At 46.2% G+C, this 23,077-nt stretch overlaps 1 protein-coding gene across 3 annotated transcripts in view; it reads left to right on the top strand.

The window, feature by feature from the left end:
- The first annotated feature begins 4,850 nt into the window (after window positions 1–4,850).
- The window catches only part of gas2b (growth arrest-specific 2b), a 28,870-nt gene continuing 10,643 nt past the window's right edge, over window positions 4,851–23,077 (top strand). Inside the window, exons 1-5 of one of the 3 annotated variants that reach the window (XM_052063214.1) lie at window positions 4,851–5,447; window positions 6,579–6,710; window positions 7,571–7,806; window positions 10,901–11,010; window positions 21,712–21,853. In XM_052063214.1, the coding sequence (XP_051919174.1) occupies window positions 7,590–7,806; window positions 10,901–11,010; window positions 21,712–21,853 (469 nt within the window). In that variant the 5' untranslated portion in view covers window positions 4,851–5,447; window positions 6,579–6,710; window positions 7,571–7,589. The remainder of the gene's footprint in view (window positions 5,448–6,578; window positions 6,711–7,570; window positions 7,807–10,900; window positions 11,011–21,711; window positions 21,854–23,077) is intronic. The other 2 variants (XM_052063215.1, XM_052063213.1) reach the window with 2 other exon arrangements.

Genomic DNA, 23,077 nt, shown 5'->3' on the forward strand with positions numbered 1-23,077 from the left:
CAAATCGACATTACCGATTGAAATGAACAGACATTCGGCAACTCTGTCGTAGAAAGCCGCAGTCCTGCTTGTTTTAGAAGTTCCTGCTACCAACACAACTGATTCAAATGATCAGGATTGTCTTTTAGAGAGCTTGCGTATTTGTCCTGCATATTATTCCATCCATCCATTTTCGAACATATATATACAGGAGATATATTCCAAGTACATGAGAGCAGCTCACTCCACCTCACAATGATATCTGCTTTAATCTGACAGAAGATAAAACACTTGTGAGTCTCTAATAAGTGTGCCCCCCCTTCTCACCCCCTCAGGTCCTCTTCACCCAGGGGACCAATTTGAGTGGTACGCAGCACATGGTGCCTCATGCGGGATTATCGGTAACCCCACCACCATTGCAGTGGCGGCAAAGAGGGGCTCTTGTTGTCTTGGCAACCCGTAATGCCATCTGTCACATGTGCTCTGATTATCATGATGTCGCTGAGACATCGTTTTAATTGAATCATTTCCTCACGGAGGGACCTCCTGCTAACTGAGGGAGCCTGCACATTTTGTGTCAAGGGTAGGCGGAGTAAAGTGATCATCAAATGAACCGATAAATAAGATGTTAGAGGCAAAAGTGAATTGTAACTGCAGAAGCAAGATAAAAAGTCAATCATAACCACAAGAAAAGTCAGCTGTAGAGTGAGATTCACTAGCAGGGTTGTTGGAGAAAAAATGCATTAATTGCAATCCTGCGCCATGTTCTGAAAGCTTTTATTTTTGGGTACAACACTGTTCAGTTGTTTGAGCAGTTTATTAATCTTTTCAACATTATATAATTTACCTTGAGCAACATGCCGAGACTGTTTTTTTTGTTTTATTTTTTTTAATAAATAATGTTCACCAAACTGGAAGTCTCCCAGTATTTTCCATGTAAGGTTGAATTATAGGTTGAAGGACATCCAAAGTAAACTCATTCATATTCATAACAGTGTTGCTCTGCATGCAGATTAGCAGTAAGGAGACACACTTCAGGAGGGTGGGGGCTTGGAGGGACCTCTCCCTTGGGACAGAGGCTACAAATGAACCAGCAGTCACACCTGAGCTAGGGAACACAAAGACAATCCCACAAATGCGTGTGCATACACTATGTAGCCAAAGTAAGCCATTCTAATTCTAATCAATTAGAATATCTTGGAAATGTTTATTTACTTTGGTCGCTTAATTCAAAAAGTGCAGACATATTTTTTTCAAAATCTTTTCAGAGGGCCAATTTCCATCTTTTTACTACATCTTAAGAAAGGATTTCTTGACTTGTTTGTTTTATGACATCTAATTTCTTGAGGTGGAGAATTTAGGGTTCTCATTAGGTGTAAGATATACTCATCAAATCAGAAATATTTGTGATTATCTCTCCAATTATCTCCTTCAAGCTCGAGTCTGGGAGCATGAGGGTTCTGCGCCAGGATCTTAGCTGTTCCCAGGACTCGGAATCAGCGAAAATTATGGAAGAAAGAAATATTTCATTCTATGTGTGTGGAGTACATCTATGACATAATTTTCGCTCCCCAATTTCAAGAGTGGGCCTGTAACTGCATTTTCTGAACAGTCTTAATCTAGTTTTTGCACCAAATCTGAAGCCATGGTTCTCAGTAGGAAACGGTACCTTCTCTCCAAATTGGGAATAAAGTTCTGCCTCTTTTGAATCTTGATTGGTGTGCAGTAAACTCCCCTTATGGTATTTTATTTTTTTGTACAGTTAACTCCATTTTGGTCGAATTCTCACTTCGAAAGTATTGTATGTAATTCCACTTTTGGCCACTAGATGGCACTAGACCCTTAATTTTAGCCAGTGTGCATTAGGAAGAGGAAGAATGAAACAGTAAGTACTGTATTGAAGCAGATGCAAGGTTTATCCATCCATCCATCCATCTATTTTTCCACTGATCCTGACAAGGGTTGCGGGCGTGCTGGAGCCTTTCCCAGCTGTCTTTGGGCAGTAGGTGAGTTACACTTTTAACTGGTTGCCACCCAATTGTAGGGCACACAACCATTCGTGTTCACACTCACACCCAGGGACAATATAGAGTGTTCCATTAACCTGCCACGCATGTTTTTGGAATGTGGGAGAAAACCGGAGTATCCCAAAACCCACAAAACCAAAACCCACACAAGCACAGAGAGAACATGCAAACTCCACACAGGAATGCCAGAGTTGGAATCGAACCCTGCAGTTCTGCACTGTGAGGTGGATATGCGAACCATTTGCTCACTGTGCCACCCATGATGAATATAATTCATTCATTCATCTTCCGAGCCGCTTGATCCTCACTAGGGTCGCAGGGGGTGCTGGAGCCTATCCCAGCTGTCTCCGGGCAGTAGGCGGGGGACACCCTGAATCGGTTGCCAGCCAATCGTAGGGCACACAGAAACGAACAACCATTCGCACTCACACCTCGGGACAATTTAGAGTGTTCAAACAGCCTGCCACGGATGTTTTTTTTAATGTGGGAGGAAACCGGAGCACCCGGAGAAAACCCACGCAGGCCCGGGGAGAACATGCAAACTCCACACAGGGAGGCCGCAGCTGGAATCGAACCCGGTACCTCTGCACTGTGAAGCCGACGTGCTAACCACTGGACTACCGGGCCGCCCCCCATGATGAATATGATCCGTGAATATATTTATCATCTCTGGCCCCATTTTGTGCCTCTAATTTGTATTAGAATTTGAAAATAATTTGAATTTGAAGAAATAGAAACAGGTGTAACTTATGAGGTGCCATTCGTTGGGTTTCCATGGCCTGCAGAAATGCACAAAATCCAAACAAAAAATATCAGTCATGAAAAGACAGACATTTTGAAAAACCTGTCAAATATATATTTTAACATTTTTCACGCTCTCATTAGGTGGTTTTTGCATATGTCAAAATGGAAGTATATCGCAAAGGTGTAACGGAAACACATTTTTCACATTTCTACTGCTCATGTAATCCCCGCTTCATCACGTTCGAAGGGTGAGATCCAGCACTTCAACCCTTACAACACCAGCATGCTGTTCAGCAGCATCAGTGACAAATGCTGCTTTGACAGAGGACCAGCTAGGGATAGCGGGAACGGGGGTTTTCTGGGCAACCCTGACGAGAGCAATCTGGACCATCAACAAGGGCAGATCCAATGACACCAAAATCGCCGCGGAGTCCTGATGCTCACTTGTGGGGTGGAGGGTCCTCAGCTGGGCAGCCAGACGCTTGAGAGCAGTCGGTGCTGCAGTGAGGCCGGGGGCACTCCATCCGATTGGAGTGCACTGTCCTACGGCCCCAGAGGAAGATCGAGATCCTGGCAGTGGAGCATTGCAGAGTGCGGAGATGCAGCGGAGACTGAAATTTCCTGTCATTCCTTCACCACTGTCACATTTGCAGGCCGACCTTGAGCCAGTCACCGCGCACCACAGTGGAGGAAATGCTGCGGACCGCCATACTCTGGGGCGTGGGTCACTGCGCAGGGTGAATCCCCAGTGCGAATTGCACACGCCCCACCCGTTTATCTCCCAACGGATTCACAACCTGTCTCAATTCTCACCAGATTTTACAAGAACTATGAGATTTTGTGAGACGAGATGTTACAAAAATGAGAAGACAAACATGACATGCTTAAATGGAAGCACCAACAAGTAGCAATTGTACTTTATCGAAATGGTAGAAATAGTGCTTTTGTTTCGACAAAAATGTTTAATGTAACCTCTATTTCTTCAAAGTATTGTTTTGGTAGACTGGTACCCGTACTCTCGGCGTAAGAATGGGCGTAACTTCCTTTCTGGAAGTCTAACCTACCATGTTTGGTTCGGTGGTCCGCGGATGTGTGTAGTGGATGCCATTCATAAATATTTATCCATCCATCCATTATCCGAACCGCTTGATCCTCACTAGAGTCGCGGGGGGTGCTGGAGCCTATCCCAGCCGTCTTTGAGCAGTAGGCGGGGGACACCCTGAATCAGTTGCCAGCCAATCGCAGGGCACACAGAGACGAACAACCATCCACGCCCACACTCACAATTTAGAGCGCCCAATTAGCCTGCCATGCATGTTTTTGGAATGTGTGAGGAAACCGGAGCACCCGGAGAAAACCCACGCAGGCCCGGGGAGAACATGCAAACTCCACACAGGGAGACCGGAGCTGGAATCGAACCCGGTACCTCTGCACTGTGAAGCAGACGTGCTAACCACTGGACTACCGGGCCTCCCATAAATATTTATAATATTAAATATTAAAATATTTAATATCTTAAATATTTTAATAGCACTCCAGTCACTATTGGGACAGGGGGGTGAGGTGTCACACTTGGACGCATGATCGGGGTTACACCCCGATCTCCAATTGCCCATGTTACATGCATGGCCAACAACTTCATCCACAAGGAGAGATCTTGCAGTTTAACTGCCAATGTCATGCACAGATCACAGCGAGTTAATTTCTGTTTCCACAACGTCAAGCATGTTATACTCGGCCATACTCAGCCGTAGTGCGGTCGGGCCTACTTGATTTTGATGGAAATGAGGGACACTATGAGGATTTGATGGCAAAAAAACATCCCACAATACTCTCCAGACAGCACTTACTTTGCTCATATATTTGCATAGCACTGCCGATCTCATCTTGAATGGCTCCTTTTGCGATATCCACAAGCAATTATCATAGGCAATATTTACATTACATATACAAAGACGCCTTCTTGAGTACGCCGACACCACAGCCGTATTGGAAGAGGTAAAGTGAAGAACATTGTGAAGATGCTTCCACATGTGTCTCCTACACAATTGACAAGAAAAAGGAAAAGAGTATGTATCATCATTTTAAATAAAAAAGAGTGTATGGCTCCCATGGTATCTTGTATGAAGTGTTTTTTTAGTTGCCGACACTATTCCAATATGTCCTTTCTCACTTGCCATACAGTGAAAGCCTAAACCCGTAATATAGGAATCTAAATGTTGCCTAATGTGCCAAAAATGACCATCCATGGTCATCAAAATATATGTTGACATATTTTCTTATGCTCTCATCAACCTCTGAAATTAACAAAAATCTTGAGACTTGAGAACCCCCCCATCATAATCACCCGCCCACCCCCGAGACTGCATTCCTCCATCAAGAAGACAATTAAGAGGAATGTTTGTTAACAGCTGATAAGAACACGCTTGTTGATATAATTTTAACATGATCTCATGAGGAAAAGAAGTCTGTGCTGAGATGTGTAGAATAGACGAAGTTCTGGTAGGTGTAAGATGACACCACCAGTTGCAAGTTGAAAGTGCTCGGCTGAGAGGTTCAACCCCGCTTGTGAGGGAGAGTGAGGCCATGACTGTCGAGCTCAAAGTCATGTGTCCACACCACGGGGAGAATTGGGAGCAAATGTGGATGACGTGAATCTTCATTGAACTGAACCTGTGATGACTATCAGCACTTTATGTAAGTACTTATGTTTCTCTTCTGAAATGTTTTCATAATTTCTGTCAGTTAGTGGTGATGTTATTGGAAAAAAAAAATACAATACATCCTGATTTATATCATGCTTTCCCAACAGCTGCATCTGTAACGAAGCGCGAAACAAAAACAGTTAACAAAAGTAAAATAATAAACCACACAAAAACAGCAACAAAAAAGAACAAATTGAAAGGATATGGAACATGATTTAAAATTTGGGATGTACGGCAACAGGATTATTTTTTTTTTAAGTCATAGAAATGCAACAGCATTCATTGTACTTAGCTTCCAAAATGTAACTGCACTATGACACGTGAGAAGGTCGTGAATAAATATAAAATTTCCACTACACATGTTCAACTATATGAGTCAAATCTTTTGACTGTACATATTTTTACACAGCCATGTATGTGCAAAAGCGTGCTTGAAGAAGAATTATGTTTGATGCTCCACATTTCATTATTACTAGGTGAGAATGTACTGCATGTACATGTTCTGTGTTATTTGACCCAGTTGTACCTGCTGCTTAAGGCAGATGAATAGTTGGACACAGAACAGACTGTTCTGAGGCACTTATTGTTTATTTGAGGTCTTACCTTTTAGTCAAAGGAACAAAGGAAGAAGTTAAATTTTGAACGGTTGTGTTCCTCTGATGGTGCATACTGAAAGCCACCCGCGGAACAGTAATAGGCCATAGGCCTTCTCCATCGAGTGTTGATAACAGTTTTACTCCCTGCTGGTAGATGACTCCTCGGCGGGCTTTCAGTGAATGTAAGACCAATGTAAAATGACTCAAGGCTGCTGATGTGTGATTGGACACACCATATATAAAGGTTTCCCCCAGTTTATTCAACTGGCTAACATGTGAAATTTTGCTTTGTTACTATAACCCGGTTACTATAGTGGGCAGCTAATCATTTTATCAGGTTATAGGGTGCGTGACATATTTCAATTCGGCTGGTATTTAATTGCATCTCTTTCCATTGTGTAGCTTTGAGTGAAAGTGCACATAACGGTGAGGGAATGCCACTTGAGCTCAAGCATTCGTTGTGCAAAGTAAACTGCAACAATATCACCAGTATGTGCATGGACATAATTTGTGTGTATGTGTGCCAGTGCCCATGTGTGTTGTCTTTCCAGACATGCACTTTTGAGTTTTCCTGGAGCATAAAGACTGCTAGTGTCTCAAAAACAAGCCAGCGGGTGACCTTTGCCATCCCTTCCCAGAACAGCCATCCTGGAGTACAGGTGCGATTTTCTCACCTGGATGTTTTGTTCGAGACAGACGCTCTCATGGCTCGCTGATCAACCAATAAACCGGCATCTAACTTGGCACGATTCACCTTCCCACACCCCGCGTCTGTCCCAAGTCTGCATCTTGTGTTTGCAAAAGGGCTCCTTTCACTAAGTTTTTGCAACACCGCGCCAACCAACATCTTCACATTTTGTTTTCGACTGCGCACAGTTAGAATTTCTTGACACAGTTCTCATGTGTGTTGTTAATTTCATCATGTAGTAATGCTGTTGAACAGTACAAGTCAACCAGGTTCTTAATGACAAAAAATCCGGAGGCATGTGCTATAAAAGTCTTAAAAGCAGATGTGATGCTGCTTGTAAGGGTGATGCACCTGGTGTGCTTCAAATCTGATTATTCTACTTTAGATATCTAAAGTGATGTTCAAATTTTACTTAAAAGAGAGACAATGGGACCCGGATGGCCTTTGATGTGTCATGTGTCAACAAACCTACGAACAAAAACGTGTGTGTTTGTCCTGATTCCGTGTGATTAGCGGCGAGTGTTCCTGTCAGACAGAGCTTGTCTCTGCATGGGGCCGAGCTTTATGATGTAGGTTTCTCTGGGATCATGACAAATGAGCCATGCACTTGCACTAGCATACTGGCTTGGCATTGCAGCTGAAGCCTTTATTATTACATTGTATTTCAACCATTTGGAATTATTAATGTGTGCATTACGGTGAAAAATTAAAATTCACACATGTAAACATGGATAGAAGTCCAGATTATCACCAAAGTGCTCATGAGCAAGGCACTCAACTTTCCAAAGTCTCATCGTGCACACCAGCATCAGTCAAAATGTTTCCTTCTAGGAATTGTCAAAGCAGAAGTATGGACGGTGAAGTGGGACCAAGGAACCAGAGGTCTGAGAGTCCTCTGAGCCAGTTGACAGGGTTGGGAATGAGCTGTCTCCCCAGCCCGAAGTTTCGCCACTGCGGACCTGGCCTTGCTAGTCCCCAGGAATACAACCAGTGGCTACCATACCGCCATGATGCCAGCCTACTGTCTATGAAAGAAGACCTGGCTCTTTGGCTCAACACCATCATGGGTGAGATTAACCTTTGAACAGAGACCCTGTGAAGCCAAGGGCCTGGTCAAATGTGGACCTGGTCGACAATTTCGATAATTATGATTTACACTCGACCAGTTAGTTTTCTCAAATGGATATTCTTTTTCTGATCTGATCAAGAGATTCATTATTTCATTGCCAATATCACTACACAAAGTGTTTTAGCGTGGTTGAGGACCCAAACGCAGGTGTTCTCTCAAAATATCTAATTATAAAAATTTAAAATCAAAGACAATACATCAGAATCAAACAAAAACTAAATGAAAGTCCAAAAGGCAAGGAATAAACTGTCACACAATAATGTAGAACATAGATGAGATGACAGGGACCAACGCAAACTGTCCAACAGTGACTGAATGAAGGCAGGGAATTTAACACAAACAAACTGATAAGACAACGAGGAACACCTGGACCAGACGAAAGGGATGGACTGAGCTGATTCGTCAACAGAAGGAACCGGGTGATGAGCACGGGTGGACACAATAACTTAAAGAGAGACATTGACAAAAATACATCAGGGAAAACACAAAATTAAAATTCGAATCAAAACAAAACACACAAACATGACATACTAGGTGTCAGTGGAAAAACAGTTGAAGGGAAGGGTTTGGGGAGTGAAGTCCAAGGAATCATTAGAAAAATGGATCAAAAACTGACTAGGGAAAGAACCAGGAAAATCTAAGTCAGTTATCAAAAGCTAAATGAGATTCAGAAAGCAAATCAACTTAATTGGGGCCATCTTCAAAGTCTGACAATCTGAATCTAAAAAAAAAAACATGGGGGAGGTAAATTTGAAGGGGAGCGTGAAAAACTAGGACAAGTCAATGGGACGGGTGACATCATTGGCAGGTTGAAGGCAATGGGAAGCAGACTTCCAGGTGGCAGGGCGGCGCTTTGTGCTTCCCACCGGGTCCTTTTGTGGTCACATCATTCTGTTATGTTTTAGTGTGGTTGAGTACCCAAAAGCAAGGTAGCAGGGAGGCAAGGCAAAAAGCATTTTATCCCAAAAATGCAAAATAAGGCACTTGGGATGAACAACATCAACAACAAAAAACAACATGAAAAAAAGTCCAATCAAACTCAAGCAATGACTTGACGATTACACAAAAACTCACAAAGCGACTGAAGAATGACAACTGACAGGGGCTACAAATCAAATTAAACAATCCAGCAATGACCGAAAGGAGGCAGGGAAACTAAAAACAAACAAACTGACACGAGAATGAGGAGCAACTGGACAAGACACGAGAACTGTTTGTAACTCGAATAACTTCACATGACAAACATTGACAAAAGAAACACCAGGAGAACATGAGAAAACTAAAATCAAATCCAAACCAAGTTCACAAAAAACAGACCCCGACACAATATCATGAAAGAAACTCGTGCTTAAAGGGATACTTGAGCAGGCTGAACATTGGCACTTACATATCAGTGTGAATGTAAAAATGCTGTTTACTGCCGAGGGAGACCAGCATCCATGCCTCTAAACCAGGGATTTCAAACTCCAGTCCTGGAGGGCTGCTGTCCTGTATGTTTTCCAAATCTCCCTGTTGCAACACACCTGATTCTAATGATCGGGTTCAATGTCAGGCTTCCACAGAGCTTGCTGATGATCTGTTCATTTGAATCAGGTGTGTTGCAACATGGAAGCTTGGAAAACATGCAGGACAGCGGCCCTCCAGGACCCGTGTTTGACGCCCCTGCTTTAAACCATTCATTCCAAACTCTGACCGAAACACTTGATGCTTTTGAGTGAGAACCACCAAAATTATTTCTGCAAATTACACTCCACTTTGCTTGGTCAAGCCCATTACTTTTGTTTTGGTGAATGTTTCAACTTTCATGAGGAAACAACCCCCAGCAACCAAGGAAACATTATCACTCGGCTCACGTTGACGTCATCGGGTTTACCCATTTTGGTCCAAAAAGTAGTGACTAAATCTGCTCAAAACCTATCACTACTGAGTCATTTGGGGGGGGGGGGCAAGTATTCATGCAGACATAATTTTCAAGTCTTGAACTACTAAATCGGGGTCGCCAACCCGTGGCTCCGGAGCCACATGTGGCTCTCGTCAGCGCCCCCTAGTGGCTCCCTGGAGCTTTTTAAAAATGTTTGAAAATAGAGAAAGATGGGAGAGTGAAAATATATATTTTTTGTTTGAATAGGGTTTCTGTAGGAGGACAAACATTCTTAACATTTTTAAATGCTGTCAGAATGTGTCGAATAAATATTACATTTCAACATTTCAGTCAACGAAGATTTGCATCATAGGCTGCGAGACACGTTTCTATTGGCAGGGCGGGATGCCAGGCAGGTGGCTGATGTAAGAAGAAATGACGTTTCATGTCCAATTCACCGAGGGAACTGGCAAAGAATGGCAATCTGAAGGACCAAGAGAAGCATTTTAAAACACGACACGTCAAAAAGTTTACATGCTGCAAAACTGCCTCGTGCCATGTTCATCTCAAAGGCTGTTATGGCTGTTGCTCATTATGGCATGCGTGTGTAAGTCACGTGCATGTGCGGTCATGGGTCGATCACGGGAGGCTGGTTGATCAAAAAATAGAGCTTTGGTCAAAAAAGGTTGACCCGCCCCCCCCCTGCCTCTCGCTCTACAGGATGCACTGCAGGGAAAAGAAAACATTTAATCACGAAGGCCCATTGGGTATTTGTAGCCAACTTAGTCATTTTGATAGTACCGGTAGGCTAATATAGATATGTACAGCATGTGTTGCCTTCTTTCGAAGGCTTTTAAGTTGTTGCGGCTCCAGACAACATTTGCTTTACGTTTTTTTGCTCCAATATGTCTCTTTCAACAGTTTAGGTTGCCTACCCCTGTACTAAATAAACTATTCAGCCGACAGAGGGTTGGTTCTCTTAAGCTTATATTCTTTTTACAGTTGACATCATAAGATTTATTCAGAATTCATTTATTGATGAATCTTGCATTGATATTTATGTTCAGAAATCATCACAAAGCTGTTCTCTTCATTTATGAATGTATTTATTGATGTATTGATGAAGTCAAGGAGTACCTGCATGACTATTTTGTGTTTGTGTTGTGCGTAGGTGTGGATGTCACAGCTGACACTCTAATGGACAGACTGGACAACGGTGTTGTTCTTTGTCAACTGGCCCAGTTTCTCCAGGAAAAAATGAGCCACAGCAATAATGGAAAGGTGCTGAAACAGAACCAAATCATTATTTTGGGGATTGGTGGCTTTTACACCTCTTTTTTAATCAGTTGTTTACCAAAGCCCGCTATAGGTAGTAACCATTCTACAAAATAAAGCGTGCTGTATGGAACATAAAATGACTCAACCTATGATGCATGATTCTCTGATATACAATAATTTCCCCCCACCATAATACATACATACGTTCAGATAAGCAAATGCAAGAATGCCTGAGAATGTCCCAAGCCTACAAAACTCACCACTATGCATCCCGAGAGTTTCAAGTGAAAAGTCAACAGCGACACTACAACAAACATAAAACCAGTGTACAGTTTTCCCTCGCAATTTCGCGGCTTCAGTGCATCGCTGATTTTTTCATACATGTTCATAAAAAAAATTATAAATAAGTTTTTTCATATACATGTAGTACAGTACTGTATATGTTGCTCTATGTGACTTGCTGTTCTTTTGCTGACTTTCGCAGCTTCTCGCGGAGTGTTTGCGGACTTTAAAAAAAACTGTATATATATATATATATATATATATATATATATATATTAGAGCTGTCAATTTAGCGCGTTCCGTGAGTCGTCACCTTACTGTGGTGGAGGGGTTTGTGTGTCCCAATGATCCTAGGAGCTAAGTTGTCTGGGGCTTTATGCCCCTGGCAGGGTCACCCATGGCAAACAGGTTCTAGGTGAGGGGCCAGACAAAGCACGGCTCAAAGACCCCTGATGAAGATTAAAATAAATGGATCTAAGTTTCCCTTGCCCGGACGCGGGTCACCGGGGCCTCTCTCTGGAGCCAGGCCTGGAGGTGGGGCTCGTTGGCAAGGGCCTGGTGGCCGGGCCTACACCCATGGGGCCCGGCCGGGCACAGCCCGAAGAGGCAACATGGGTCCCCCTTCCCATGGGCTCACCACCCATGAGAGGGGCCAAAGGGGTCGGGTGCAATGTGAGCTGGGCGTCAGCCAAAGGCGGGGACCCTGGCGGTCCGATCTTCGGCTGCAGAAGCTAGCTCTTGGGACATGGAATGTCACCTCTCTGGCAGGGAAGGAGCCCGAGCTGGTGTCTGAGGCAGAGAATTTCCGACTGGATATAGTCGGACTTGCCTCCACACACAGCCTGGGTTCTGGTACCAGTTCTCTCGAGAGGGGTTGGACTCTCTTCTACTCTGGAGTTGCTCACGGTGAAAGGCGCAGAGCATGTGTGGGCATACTCATTATCCCACGGCACAGTGCCTGTACATTGGGGTTCACACCGGTAGACGAGAGGGTTGCCTCCCTCCGCCTTCGGGTGGGTGGACGGGTCCTGACTGTTGTTTGTGCATATGCACCAAACAGCAGCTCAGCATACCCACCCTTTTTGAAGTCCTTGGAGTGTGTGCTGGAGAGTACTCCTGCTGGGGACTCCCTTGTTCTGCTGGGGGACTTCAATGCTCACGTGGGCAATGACAGTGAGACCTGGAGCGGCGTGATTGGGAGGAACGGCCCCCCCGATCAGAACCCGAGTGGTGTTTTGTTATTGGACTTCTGTGCTCGTCACAGATTGTCCATAACGAACACCTTGTTCAAACATAAGGGTGTCCATATGTGCACTTGGCACCAGGACACCCTAGGCCGCAGTTCGATGATCGACTTTGTAGTTGTATCATCGGATTTGCGGCCGCATGTTCTGGACACTCGGGTGAAGAGAGGGGCGGAGCTGTCAACTGATCACCACCTGGTGGTGAGTAGGCTCCGATGGTGGGGGAAGATGCCGGTCCGTCCTGGCAGACCCAAACGTATTGTGAGGGTTTGTTGGGAGCGTCTGGCGGAATCCCCTGTCAGAAAGAGTTTCAACTCCCACCTCCGACAGAGCTTTTCCCATGTTCCGGGGGAGGCGGGGGACATTGAGCCTGAGTGGACCATGTTCCGTGCCTCTATTGTTGAGGCGGCCAATCTGAGTTGTGGCCGTAAGGTGGTTGGTGCCTGTCGTGGCGGCAACCCCCGTACTCGCTGGTGGACACCAGCAGTAAGGGATGCCGTCAAGCTGAAGAAGGAGTCCTATCGAGCCTTTATGGCCTGTGGGACCCCAGAGGCAGCTGACGGGTGTCGACTGGCCAAGCGGAACGCAGCTTCGGTGGTCGCCGAGGCAAAAACCCGAGCGTGGGAAGAGTTCGGTGAGGCCATGGAAGCCGACTTCCGGACGGCTTCGAGGAAATTCTGGTCCACCATCCGACGTCTCAGGAGGGGGAAGCAGTGCACCACTAACACTGTGTACAGTGGGGATGGGGCGCTGCTGACTTCGACTCAGGACGTTGTGAACCGGTGGGCAGAGTACTTCGAAGACCTCCTCAACTCCACCAACACGCCTTCCTTAGAGGAAGCAGTGCCTGGGGACTCTAAGGTGGGTTCTCCTATCTCTGTGGCTGAAGTCACCGATGTGGTTAACAAGCTCCTCGGTGGCAAGGCCCCAGGGGTGGATGAGATCCGCCTGGAGTTCCTCAAGGCTCTGGATGTTGTGGGGCTGTCCTGGTTGACACGCCTCTGCAACATTGCGTGGTCAACAGGGAGAGTGCCTCTGGATTGGCAGACCGGGGTGGTAGTCCCTCTTTTTAAAAAGGGGGACCGGAGGGTGTGATCTAACTACAGAGGCACTCCTCAGCCTCCCGACAGAGGCACTCCTCATCCTAACTACACACTCCTCAGCCTCCCTGGTAAGGTCTATTCAGGGGTGCTGGAGAGGAGGGTCCGTCGGGAAGTTGTGCCTCAGATTGAGGAGGAGCAGTGTGGTTTTCGTCCCGGCCGTGGAACAGTGGACCAGCTCTACACCCTTAGCAGGGTCCTTGAGGGTGTGTGGGAATTCGCCCAACCAGTCTTCATGTGTTTTGTGGACTTGGAGAAGGAGTTTGACCATGTCCCTCGGGGAGTTCTGTTGGGGGTGCTTCGTGGGTATGGGGTACCGAACCCCCTGATACGGGCTGTTCGGCCACTATACCACCGATGTCAGAGTTTGGTTCGCATTGCCGGCAGTAAGTCGGAATCGTTTACAGAGGGGGTAGGACTCCGCCAAGGCTGCCCTTTGTCGCCGATTCTGTTCATAACTTTTATGGACAGAATTTCTAGGCGCAGCCGAAGCGTTGAGGGGGTCCGTTTTGGGGGCCTCAGTATTGCATCCCTGCTTTTTGCAGATGATGTGGTGCTGTTGGCTTCTTCAAACGGGGCTCTCCAACTCTCACTGGAGCGTTTCGCAGCTGAGTGTGAAGCGGTTGGGATGAAAATCAGCACCTCCAAATCTGAAACCATGGTCCTCAGTCGGAAAAGGGTGGAGTGCCCCCTCCGGGTCGGGGAGGAGATCTTGCCCCAAGTGGAGGAGTTCAAGTATCTTGGGGTCTTGTTCACGAGTGGGGGCAGGAGGGAGCGGGAGATCAACAGGCGGATCGGTGCAGCGTCTGCTGTGATGCGGATGTTGTATCGGTCTGTCGTGGTGAAGGAGCTGAGCCAAAGGGCGAAGCTCTCAATTTACTGGTCGATCTACGTCCCAACCCTCATCTATGGTCACGAGCTATGGGTCGTGACCGAAAGAACGCGATCCCGGATACAAGCGGGCGAAATGAGTTTTGTCCGCATGGTGTCCGGGCTCTCCCTTAGAGATAAGGTGAGAAGCTCGGTCATCCGGGAGGGGCTCAGAGTCGAGCCGCTTCTCCTCCACATCGAGAGGAGCCAGATGAGGTGGCTTGGGCATCTGATTCGGATGCCTCCTGAGCGCCTCTCTGGTGAGGTGTTCCGGGCATGTCCCACCGGGAGGAGACCCCGAGGAAGACCCAGGACACGCTGGAGAGACTATGTCACCCAGCTGGCCTGGGAACGTCTCGGGAACCCCCGGGGAGAGCTGGAAGAAGTAGCTAGGGAGAGGGAAGTCTGGGCTTCCCTGCTAAAGCTGTTGCCCCCGCGGCCCGGCCCCGGATAAGCAGTAGATGATGGATGGATGGATGGATGGATGGAATTTAGCGCGTTTTTATTGGCATTAATTTAAATGAATTTTAACGGGATTAAATTTGTTCTCGCGAGATTAACGCGGCACACGTCACAAGCGGATGTTACGTTGCTCTATAAATACACCAGAAACAACAACAAGCGCACTGCAGAAGTCCACGCCCATGTCCGTTTTGCCAGCCATGGCAGCGCGGAGACACCGAAAAGGGATACTTAGTGTTTATGAATGGAAAGTTTACTTTAAAAGTTGCCAGATTGCTCCACTGACAAGACCAAAGTTACCTGTTCTTCTCTCTCTGTGTATCATACAGGTATACATGTATGCCACTGACGCGATTGTTACTTGTTTGGAACTATTTTATGTGGAAGGTTACAGCGTTCCGTGTCCATATAAATAGAGCAGGTGGAGCTTCTCTGTGTTCGTCTGACAGTGACAGTGGTACAGTGGTAGCGACCTAGCGAAAGTAAAACGTCTCCAGTGTTGTCATCGAACCAAGTGTAGTCATTCGAAATGATATCTACACAAAACCGTAGAGAGACTTCCGCGCAAGAAGGACCAACACAATCAACATAGCCTGACTGTGTTAGGGGGAGCTTTGGTCACCAATTCCTAGTGGATCGCAGTGAAGTCCGTAAGGGAGCCTCCAAGCCGAATTGACGGGACTTTCCATCACTGGAGAGTTGGTGCGAAGTGGTAATGACTTTCGGGTCAGCAAAATCCCGCGGGACCGCGTCCGGCGATATACAAATCCACCGCAGTCCTGGCGTTAAGCGCCTAGCAAGGCAGCGGACCGGATCCCCAAGCCGACCATCCCCATGGGTTATGAAGGAATGCCCACCCTTCAAAATAAAACACCGGGCCCGGCGCACCCACGGTCCAACCTCGGGTGCTGCAGACCCCCTGGACCACCACCGTCGGCCACCGCGCTGCCGTGGACCCTGGCCACGGGGCCGAAGTGCGGGGGCGGGGTTGCGACCCGTCCCCCTCCCTCACGGTACATAGTCCCCAGGATGGTTAGGGGGAGTGAACCCCGCTCTACTTTCAGAATAGTTTGCCCCTGCAGCACGTGGGAAGTGCGTGTGCTTGTTTGTACGGCCGGCAGTTTCGAATACAGCGGCACATAATGAACACTGGTGCCCGATGTCTCGTTATTCTTCAACAAACATACAGAAACAGACTGCTGTGTTGAAAGCAAACTTGAGAAAAACGAAGTATACAACCATGGTTTGAATTCACTGTAGACTGAGTACTAATGTACCTTAGATGCGCACTTTATAATGTTATATTGCTCTGTTTTGATTTCATAAAAAAGCTGTTAAAGCAGCTGTTGTGTGACAAAATATTTTTTTTCACCGTCATTGATGGACAGTAATATTGTGTGAGAGATTATGTGCGAATAACTGCACCAAGTGAAAAATATCCATGTAAAATTGAAAATTTAAATTGTTATTTCAGTAAATATTTGCATTTGGCATATAGAAAACTGATTCATGATTCCATGTTGATGAGAGCATTGAAATGGGGAAAAATAGGACAAAAAATGTAAACGGAAATTCAGAAATGATAAAAAATGTGTGAGTAATCACGATTAATTTTTTAATTCATTTGAGTTAATTATGACAGTTGCATTTTTAATTAGATTAAATAATTTAATCGTTTGACAGCTCTAATATATATATTAAAAAAAAATTCTCATCTCACCCCTCGGGTGGTGTCCGTCCCTCATTCAGCTCGGGTCCCTACCAGAGGCCAGGAAGCTTGAGGGTTCTGCGCAGTATCCTTGCTGTTCCCAGCACTGCACATTTCTGGACTGAGATTTCCGATGTTGTTCCCGGGATCTGTTGCAACCACTCATCTAGTTTGGGGGTCACTGCCCCGAGTGCTCCGACCACCCACGACTGTCACCTTTACCTTCCAGGCTCTCTCCAGCTCCTCTCTGAGCCCTTGGTAATTCTCGAGCTTCTCATGTTCCTTCTTCCTGATGTTTCCATCACTTGGGACCGCTACATCCACTACAACGGCTTTCCTCTGCCCTTTATCTATGATCACGATATCTGGTTGGTTCGCCATTACCATCTTGTCAGTCTGGATCTGGAAGTCCCACAGGATCTTCGCTCTGTCATTCTCCACCACCTTCGGAGGTGTTTCCCATTTTGACCTTGGGGTTTCCAGTCCATACCCGCACAGATGTTTCGGTAGACTATGCCAGCCACCTGGTTATGGCGTTCCATGTAGGCTTTCCCTGCCAGCATCTTACACCCTGCAGTTATGTGTTGGATCGTCTCAGGTGCCTCTTTGCACAACCTACACCTTGGGTCTTGTCTGGTGTGGTATATCTGGGCCTCGATGGTTCTGGTGCTCAAGGCCTGCTCCTGAGCAGCCAGGATGAGTTCCTCTGTGCTGTCCTTCAGGCCAGCCCTCTCTAGCCACTGATAGGACTTCTTGAGATCAGCCACTTCAGTTATGGTCCGGTGGTACATCCCGTGTAGGGGCTTGTCCTCCCATGATGGTCCCTCTTCCAGCGCCTCATCTTCTGTTCCCCATTGTCTGAGACATTCTCTGAGTACGTCATCCGTTGGAGCCTTCTCCTTGATGTATTCATGGAGCTTGGATGTTTCATCCTGGACAGTGGCTCTCACACTCACTAGTCCCCGGCCTCCTTCCTTTCGGCTTGCGTACAGTCTCAGGGTGCTGGATTTGGGATGGAACCCTCCATGCATGGTTAGGAGCTTTCGGGTCTTAACGTCCGTGGTCTGAATCTCTTCCTTTGGCCACCTTATTATTCCTGCAGGGTATCTGATCACTGGCAGGGCATAGCTGTTTATTGCCCGGGTCTTATTCTTGCCATTGAGCTGGCTTCTTAGGACTTGCCTCACTCGCTGGAGGTATTTGGCCGTAGCCGCTTTCCTTGTTGCAAGTTCGAGGTTGCCATTGGCTTGTGGTATACTGAGGTACTTGTAGCTGTCCTCAATGTCTGCTATTGTTCCTTCAGGGAGTGAGACCCCTTCAGTGCGGACTACCTTTCGACTCTTAGTCACCATCCGACTACATTTCTCAAGCCCGAATGACATCCCGATGTCGCTGCTGTAGATCCTGGTTGTGTGGATCAGGGAATCTATGTCCCTTTCGCTCTTAGCATACAGCTTTATGTCATCCATGTGGAGGAGGTGACTGATTATAGCTCCATTTCTGAGGCGGTATCCATAGCCTGTCTTGGTGATTACTTGGCTTAGGGGGTTCAGTCCTATGCAGAACAGCAGTGGGGAGAGTGCATCACATTGGTATATGCCACATTTGATGGACACTTGGGTAAGTGGCTTGCCATTGGCTTCAAGTGTGGTTTTCCACATCCTCATCGAGTTCGCAACGAAGGCTCTTAGGGTCCTGTTCACCTTATACAACTCCAAGCATTCAGTGATCCATGTATGTGGCATCGAGTCATAGGCTTTCTTGTAATCAATCCAAGCTGTGCACAGGTTGGTACGTCGGGACCTGCAGTCTTGTGCGACTGTTCTGTCAACCAGGAGCTGATGTTTGGCTCCTCTGGTATCTCTACCAATGCCCTTCTGTGCTTCGTTCATGTATTGATCCATGTGCCCACTTATCTTAGCCGCAATGATGCCTGACATGAGCTTCCATGTTGTGGAGAGACAGGTTATTGGCCGATAATTGGATGGGGCTGCATCCTTCGAGGGATCCATCATGATCAGGATCGTTCGCCCTTCGGTTAGCCATTCTGGGTGAGTCCCATCCCTCAGCAGCTGGTTCATTTATGCTGCTAGGCGCTCATGGAGTGCTGTGAGTTTCTTTAGCCAGTAGGTGTGGACCATGTCCGGGCCTGGTGCTGTCCAGTTCTTCATATCTGAGACTCTTTCATGTATGTCTGCCACTGTTATGGTAACTGGGTTCTGTTCAGGGAGGTTGCTGTGCTCCTCTCTCAGGGTCACCAGCCATTGTGCACTGCTGTTATGTGCAACCTCCCTCTCCCATATGCCTTTCCAGTACCTTTCAGTTTCCAGTCTTGGTGGGTCAGCTCTGTTGTTAGGACCCTGCCACTGAGCGTACACTTTCGCAGGTTGTGTTGCGAACAGCCTGTTTATTCGTTTGGCCTCATTCTCTTTCGTGTACCGCTTTAGGCGACTGGACAAGGCTTGGAGCCTTTGTTTGGCAGTTTCGAGTGCTTCAGGTATGGTCATCTGGATGTACCTCTCGGGTTTCGGCCTTTTCATCACACCTCTCTGGGCCTCCGTCAATTGACTCACATCTTTCCGCGCCGCCTTGATCTTAGCCTCCAACCATCTTTTCCATGGTGGGTAACGTATCTCATGGCTTCCATGGTTGCTCTTATAGCCCAGAGTCTCCAGGATCACTGATGCTGAAGCGTATATCAGCTCATTTGTTTCTGTGATCGTTACGGTAGGGATCGCCCTCAGTGCTGCATTCACACTTTCCATGAGACTTTCAGATGGTACTTCACATAGCCGTTGTAATCGGTTTCTAGGTTGCCCAGCTTTCATTCTCGCCATGATCTTAGTTTTCAGGTCAGTTGCTGCCTCGCTTTCATTCGTTGGGGCTGGCCACCCAATCTCATCATCTGCATTCATTGGGGCTTGCCTCCCAATCTCTTGTATGACCTCCTCCTCTGATCTGGCAGCCTGGCGCCCTTCACCATGGAACATGCGTTGTACCTTATCAATCTCAAGTTGTGACAGCAGTTGCCGTTTGTGGATGTTGGAACACTGAGCTACTAGTTGTTTCGCCCACATTCTCTGCATGTAACCCCTCTGACTAGGGTTGCTTGAGTAGTAGCATTCCAACAGAGCCATGTTATCGCATCTCGCCCATCTCCGCTTTGTTCCAGTAGCCCATTTTTCATCAAGGTGCTCTGGTTCCATAGCACCTGACGCAGACCTTGTTTGGCCGGGCGACGTCTGAGCTGGCATGTCATTCGTTTTATTGTCTCTCATCATTGTATGAGGGAGGCATTAGCGTGAAGGATCTTGCCCAAGGACCCACACTGGATGGTGTTATTTGCTCATTTTTTGCCCCAAGCGGGATTCGAACCACCGTCTGCCGTATGCCAAACCGATGCGTTACCAACCAGCCGCCATATTCATTCATTCATTCATCTTCCGAGCCGCTTGATCCTCACTAGGGTCGCGGGGGGTGCTGGAGCCTATCCCAGCTGTCTCCGGGCAGTAGGCGGGGGACACCCTGAATCAGTTGCCAGCCAATCGCAGGGCACACAGAGACGAACAACCATCCACGCCCACACTCACACCGAGGGACAATTTAGAGCGCCCAATTAGCCTGCCATGCATGTTTTTGGAATGTGTGAGGAAACCGGAGCACCCGGAGAAAACCCGCGCAGGCCCGGGGAGAACATGCAAACTCCACACAGGGAGACCGGAGCTGGAATCGAACCCGGTACCTCTGCACTGTGAAGCAGACGTGCTAACCACTGGACTACCGGGCCTCCCATAAATATTTATAATATTAAATATTAAAATATTTAATATCTTAAATATTTTAATAGCACTCCAGTCACTATTGGGACAGGGGGGTGAGGTGTCACACTTGGACGCATGATCGGGGTTACACCCCGATCTCCAATTGCCCATGTTACATGCATGGCCAACAACTTCATCCACAAGGAGAGATCTTGCAGTTTAACTGCCAATGTCATGCACAGATCACAGCGAGTTAATTTCTGTTTCCACAACGTCAAGCATGTTATACTCGGCCATACTCAGCCGTAGTGCGGTCGGGCCTACTTGATTTTGATGGAAATGAGGGACACTATGAGGATTTGATGGCAAAAAAACATCCCACAATACTCTCCAGACAGCACTTACTTTGCTCATATATTTGCATAGCACTGCCGATCTCATCTTGAATGGCTCCTTTTGCGTTATCCGCAAGCAATTATCATAGGCAATATTTACATTACATATACAAAGACGCCTTCTTGAGTACGCCGACACCACAGCCGTATTGGAAGAGGTAAAGTGAAGAACATTGTGAAGATGCTTCCACATGTGTCTCCTACACAATTGACAAGAAAAAGGAAAAGAGTATGTATCATCATTTTAAATAAAAAAGAGTGTATGGCTCCCATGGTATCTTGTATGAAGTGTTTTTTTAGTTGCCGACACTAGGCCGGAGCTGGAATCGAACCCGGTACCTCTGCACTGTGAAGCCGACGTGCTAACCACTGGACTACCGGGCCGCCCAGCCGCCATATATATATATATATATACAGTATATATATATATATATATATATATATATATATATATATATATATATATATATATATATATATATATATATATATATATATATATATATATATATATATATATATATATACACTGCATTTTGTTATTCATAAACTAACCTGACTTATACATGTTTAAATCTATTAGTATACAGCATTAAGTCATGTTAATTACTTCAAAATTTACTTCGAAATGCATGTTTACCATTAAATTTGGCCTTATAAATATTATGCATATGTACCTACAGTATATGGAGGCGGGGGAGGGGGGGGGGTCGTTCGCTAATTCGCGGATTTACGTTTATCGCGGGTGGTTTTGGTCCCCATTAACCGCGATAAACGAGGCATTACTGTACAACTACAAAAACAAGATGATCCCTCGACATTAAAACCGCTCAGTTGAATGTGGGTGTTCTCCTTACATCATTTTGTGTGTGCCTCATGCAGCCCTTCACCAGAAGAGTGATCCATTGGCGAGCTGATGCAACTTCAGGATCTTTTTTTGCCAGAGACAACACATCTAACTTCCTCTACTGGTGCCGCAAGATTGGCATTGACAAGGCCCACCTTTTCGAATCTGAAGATTTAGGTGCGCTCGTGGTGTCCTTTGTCTTTGTCAAAACAATATTCCAGGTTTGATTCTTGGTTTTTCACCACAATTATCTTTGAGCAAGCCAATTCCAAATTTGTGCTTGGTTAATATTTTTGAGGCTATTCATAAAATGTTTTTAATAATCACTAAAAACATGCTGTGTACCTACTTGCTGGGTACCTATGGATATTTTGCAGATTGGGTTGCTTTCACCCAAAGTTGAGATCAATTTAATGTAATTAATAGAAAACGTCAATGGCGCCCGTATGGCTCAGGGGTAACACTGCTGACTTGTGGATCCATTGTCAAAGTTGTGCCAAACGTATGTGAATGACTTGGTGTGGCAAGCCCTGAGAGGGGAAAGTTGCTTCTACTTCAGAAAATCATGGTGTGGAAATGAGTTTTATTGTCCGTGCAGCTGGTCAGGACGGCCGCGTCGCGGTCATCCCCACCCCCTCCCTCCCCTCCCTTCCCATTCATCCTGTTTGTTTGTATCCAGTGCTGCTATTTCCCCAAATTTGGGATACTTTTAACCCAGCAATTTGTGTATACTTGGGTGGTGCTGCTCTCTGACTTTGATTGCATGCCTTTCTTGTCTCACATGGACATCCCCATCCACGGTGGCAAATTTGGAACGACGACAGTGATCATTTGCTTGCTAAAAACTTTATGTGACTAGCCGAATAGTGGGTTGGGGAAGTAGTGCTACAGTGACAGGCACTACTTTGCTAACTTAGTGAGTCCCATTGTACTATAACTCATATGATGATTTCTTTGCCTTGCCTTCTTTGTCCTATTCCTGCTGCGGATCTTCTGCTATCATATCAAAAAAAGTTCCTGCCACGGTTTTGACCTTACACATCATTTTTTTCCTGTAACCGAGATCAATGAGATTGTTTTCAACAGTAGATTTGGTTGAGTGTAGCAGGGTACATGTTGTGCAACTGCCTTCTTTGTAATGCTGTCGGCATTGCTGGATTCAGACGGGCACTTTGTTTGATATGAAAGTAGTATACCGGTGGAAAGAGATGAAGCATTCATGCCCTCATGTCCTCAGATGCACATTCAAAGGCCACAGGAATTCCAGGTCTGCCTCAAAGATAGAGATGAACAATAGAGATAGATAGAGCACTTCCCAAAATATGCCCACTTTGCCGTATCTCAGATTTTTTTTGTCAAAGCTTCATTATATTGATTCTATTTTTATCACTCTGGCGATCT

Source organism: Hippocampus zosterae, chromosome 4 (assembly GCF_025434085.1).
Source record: "Hippocampus zosterae strain Florida chromosome 4, ASM2543408v3, whole genome shotgun sequence".
Lineage (NCBI taxonomy): Eukaryota > Metazoa > Chordata > Actinopteri > Syngnathiformes > Syngnathidae > Hippocampus > Hippocampus zosterae.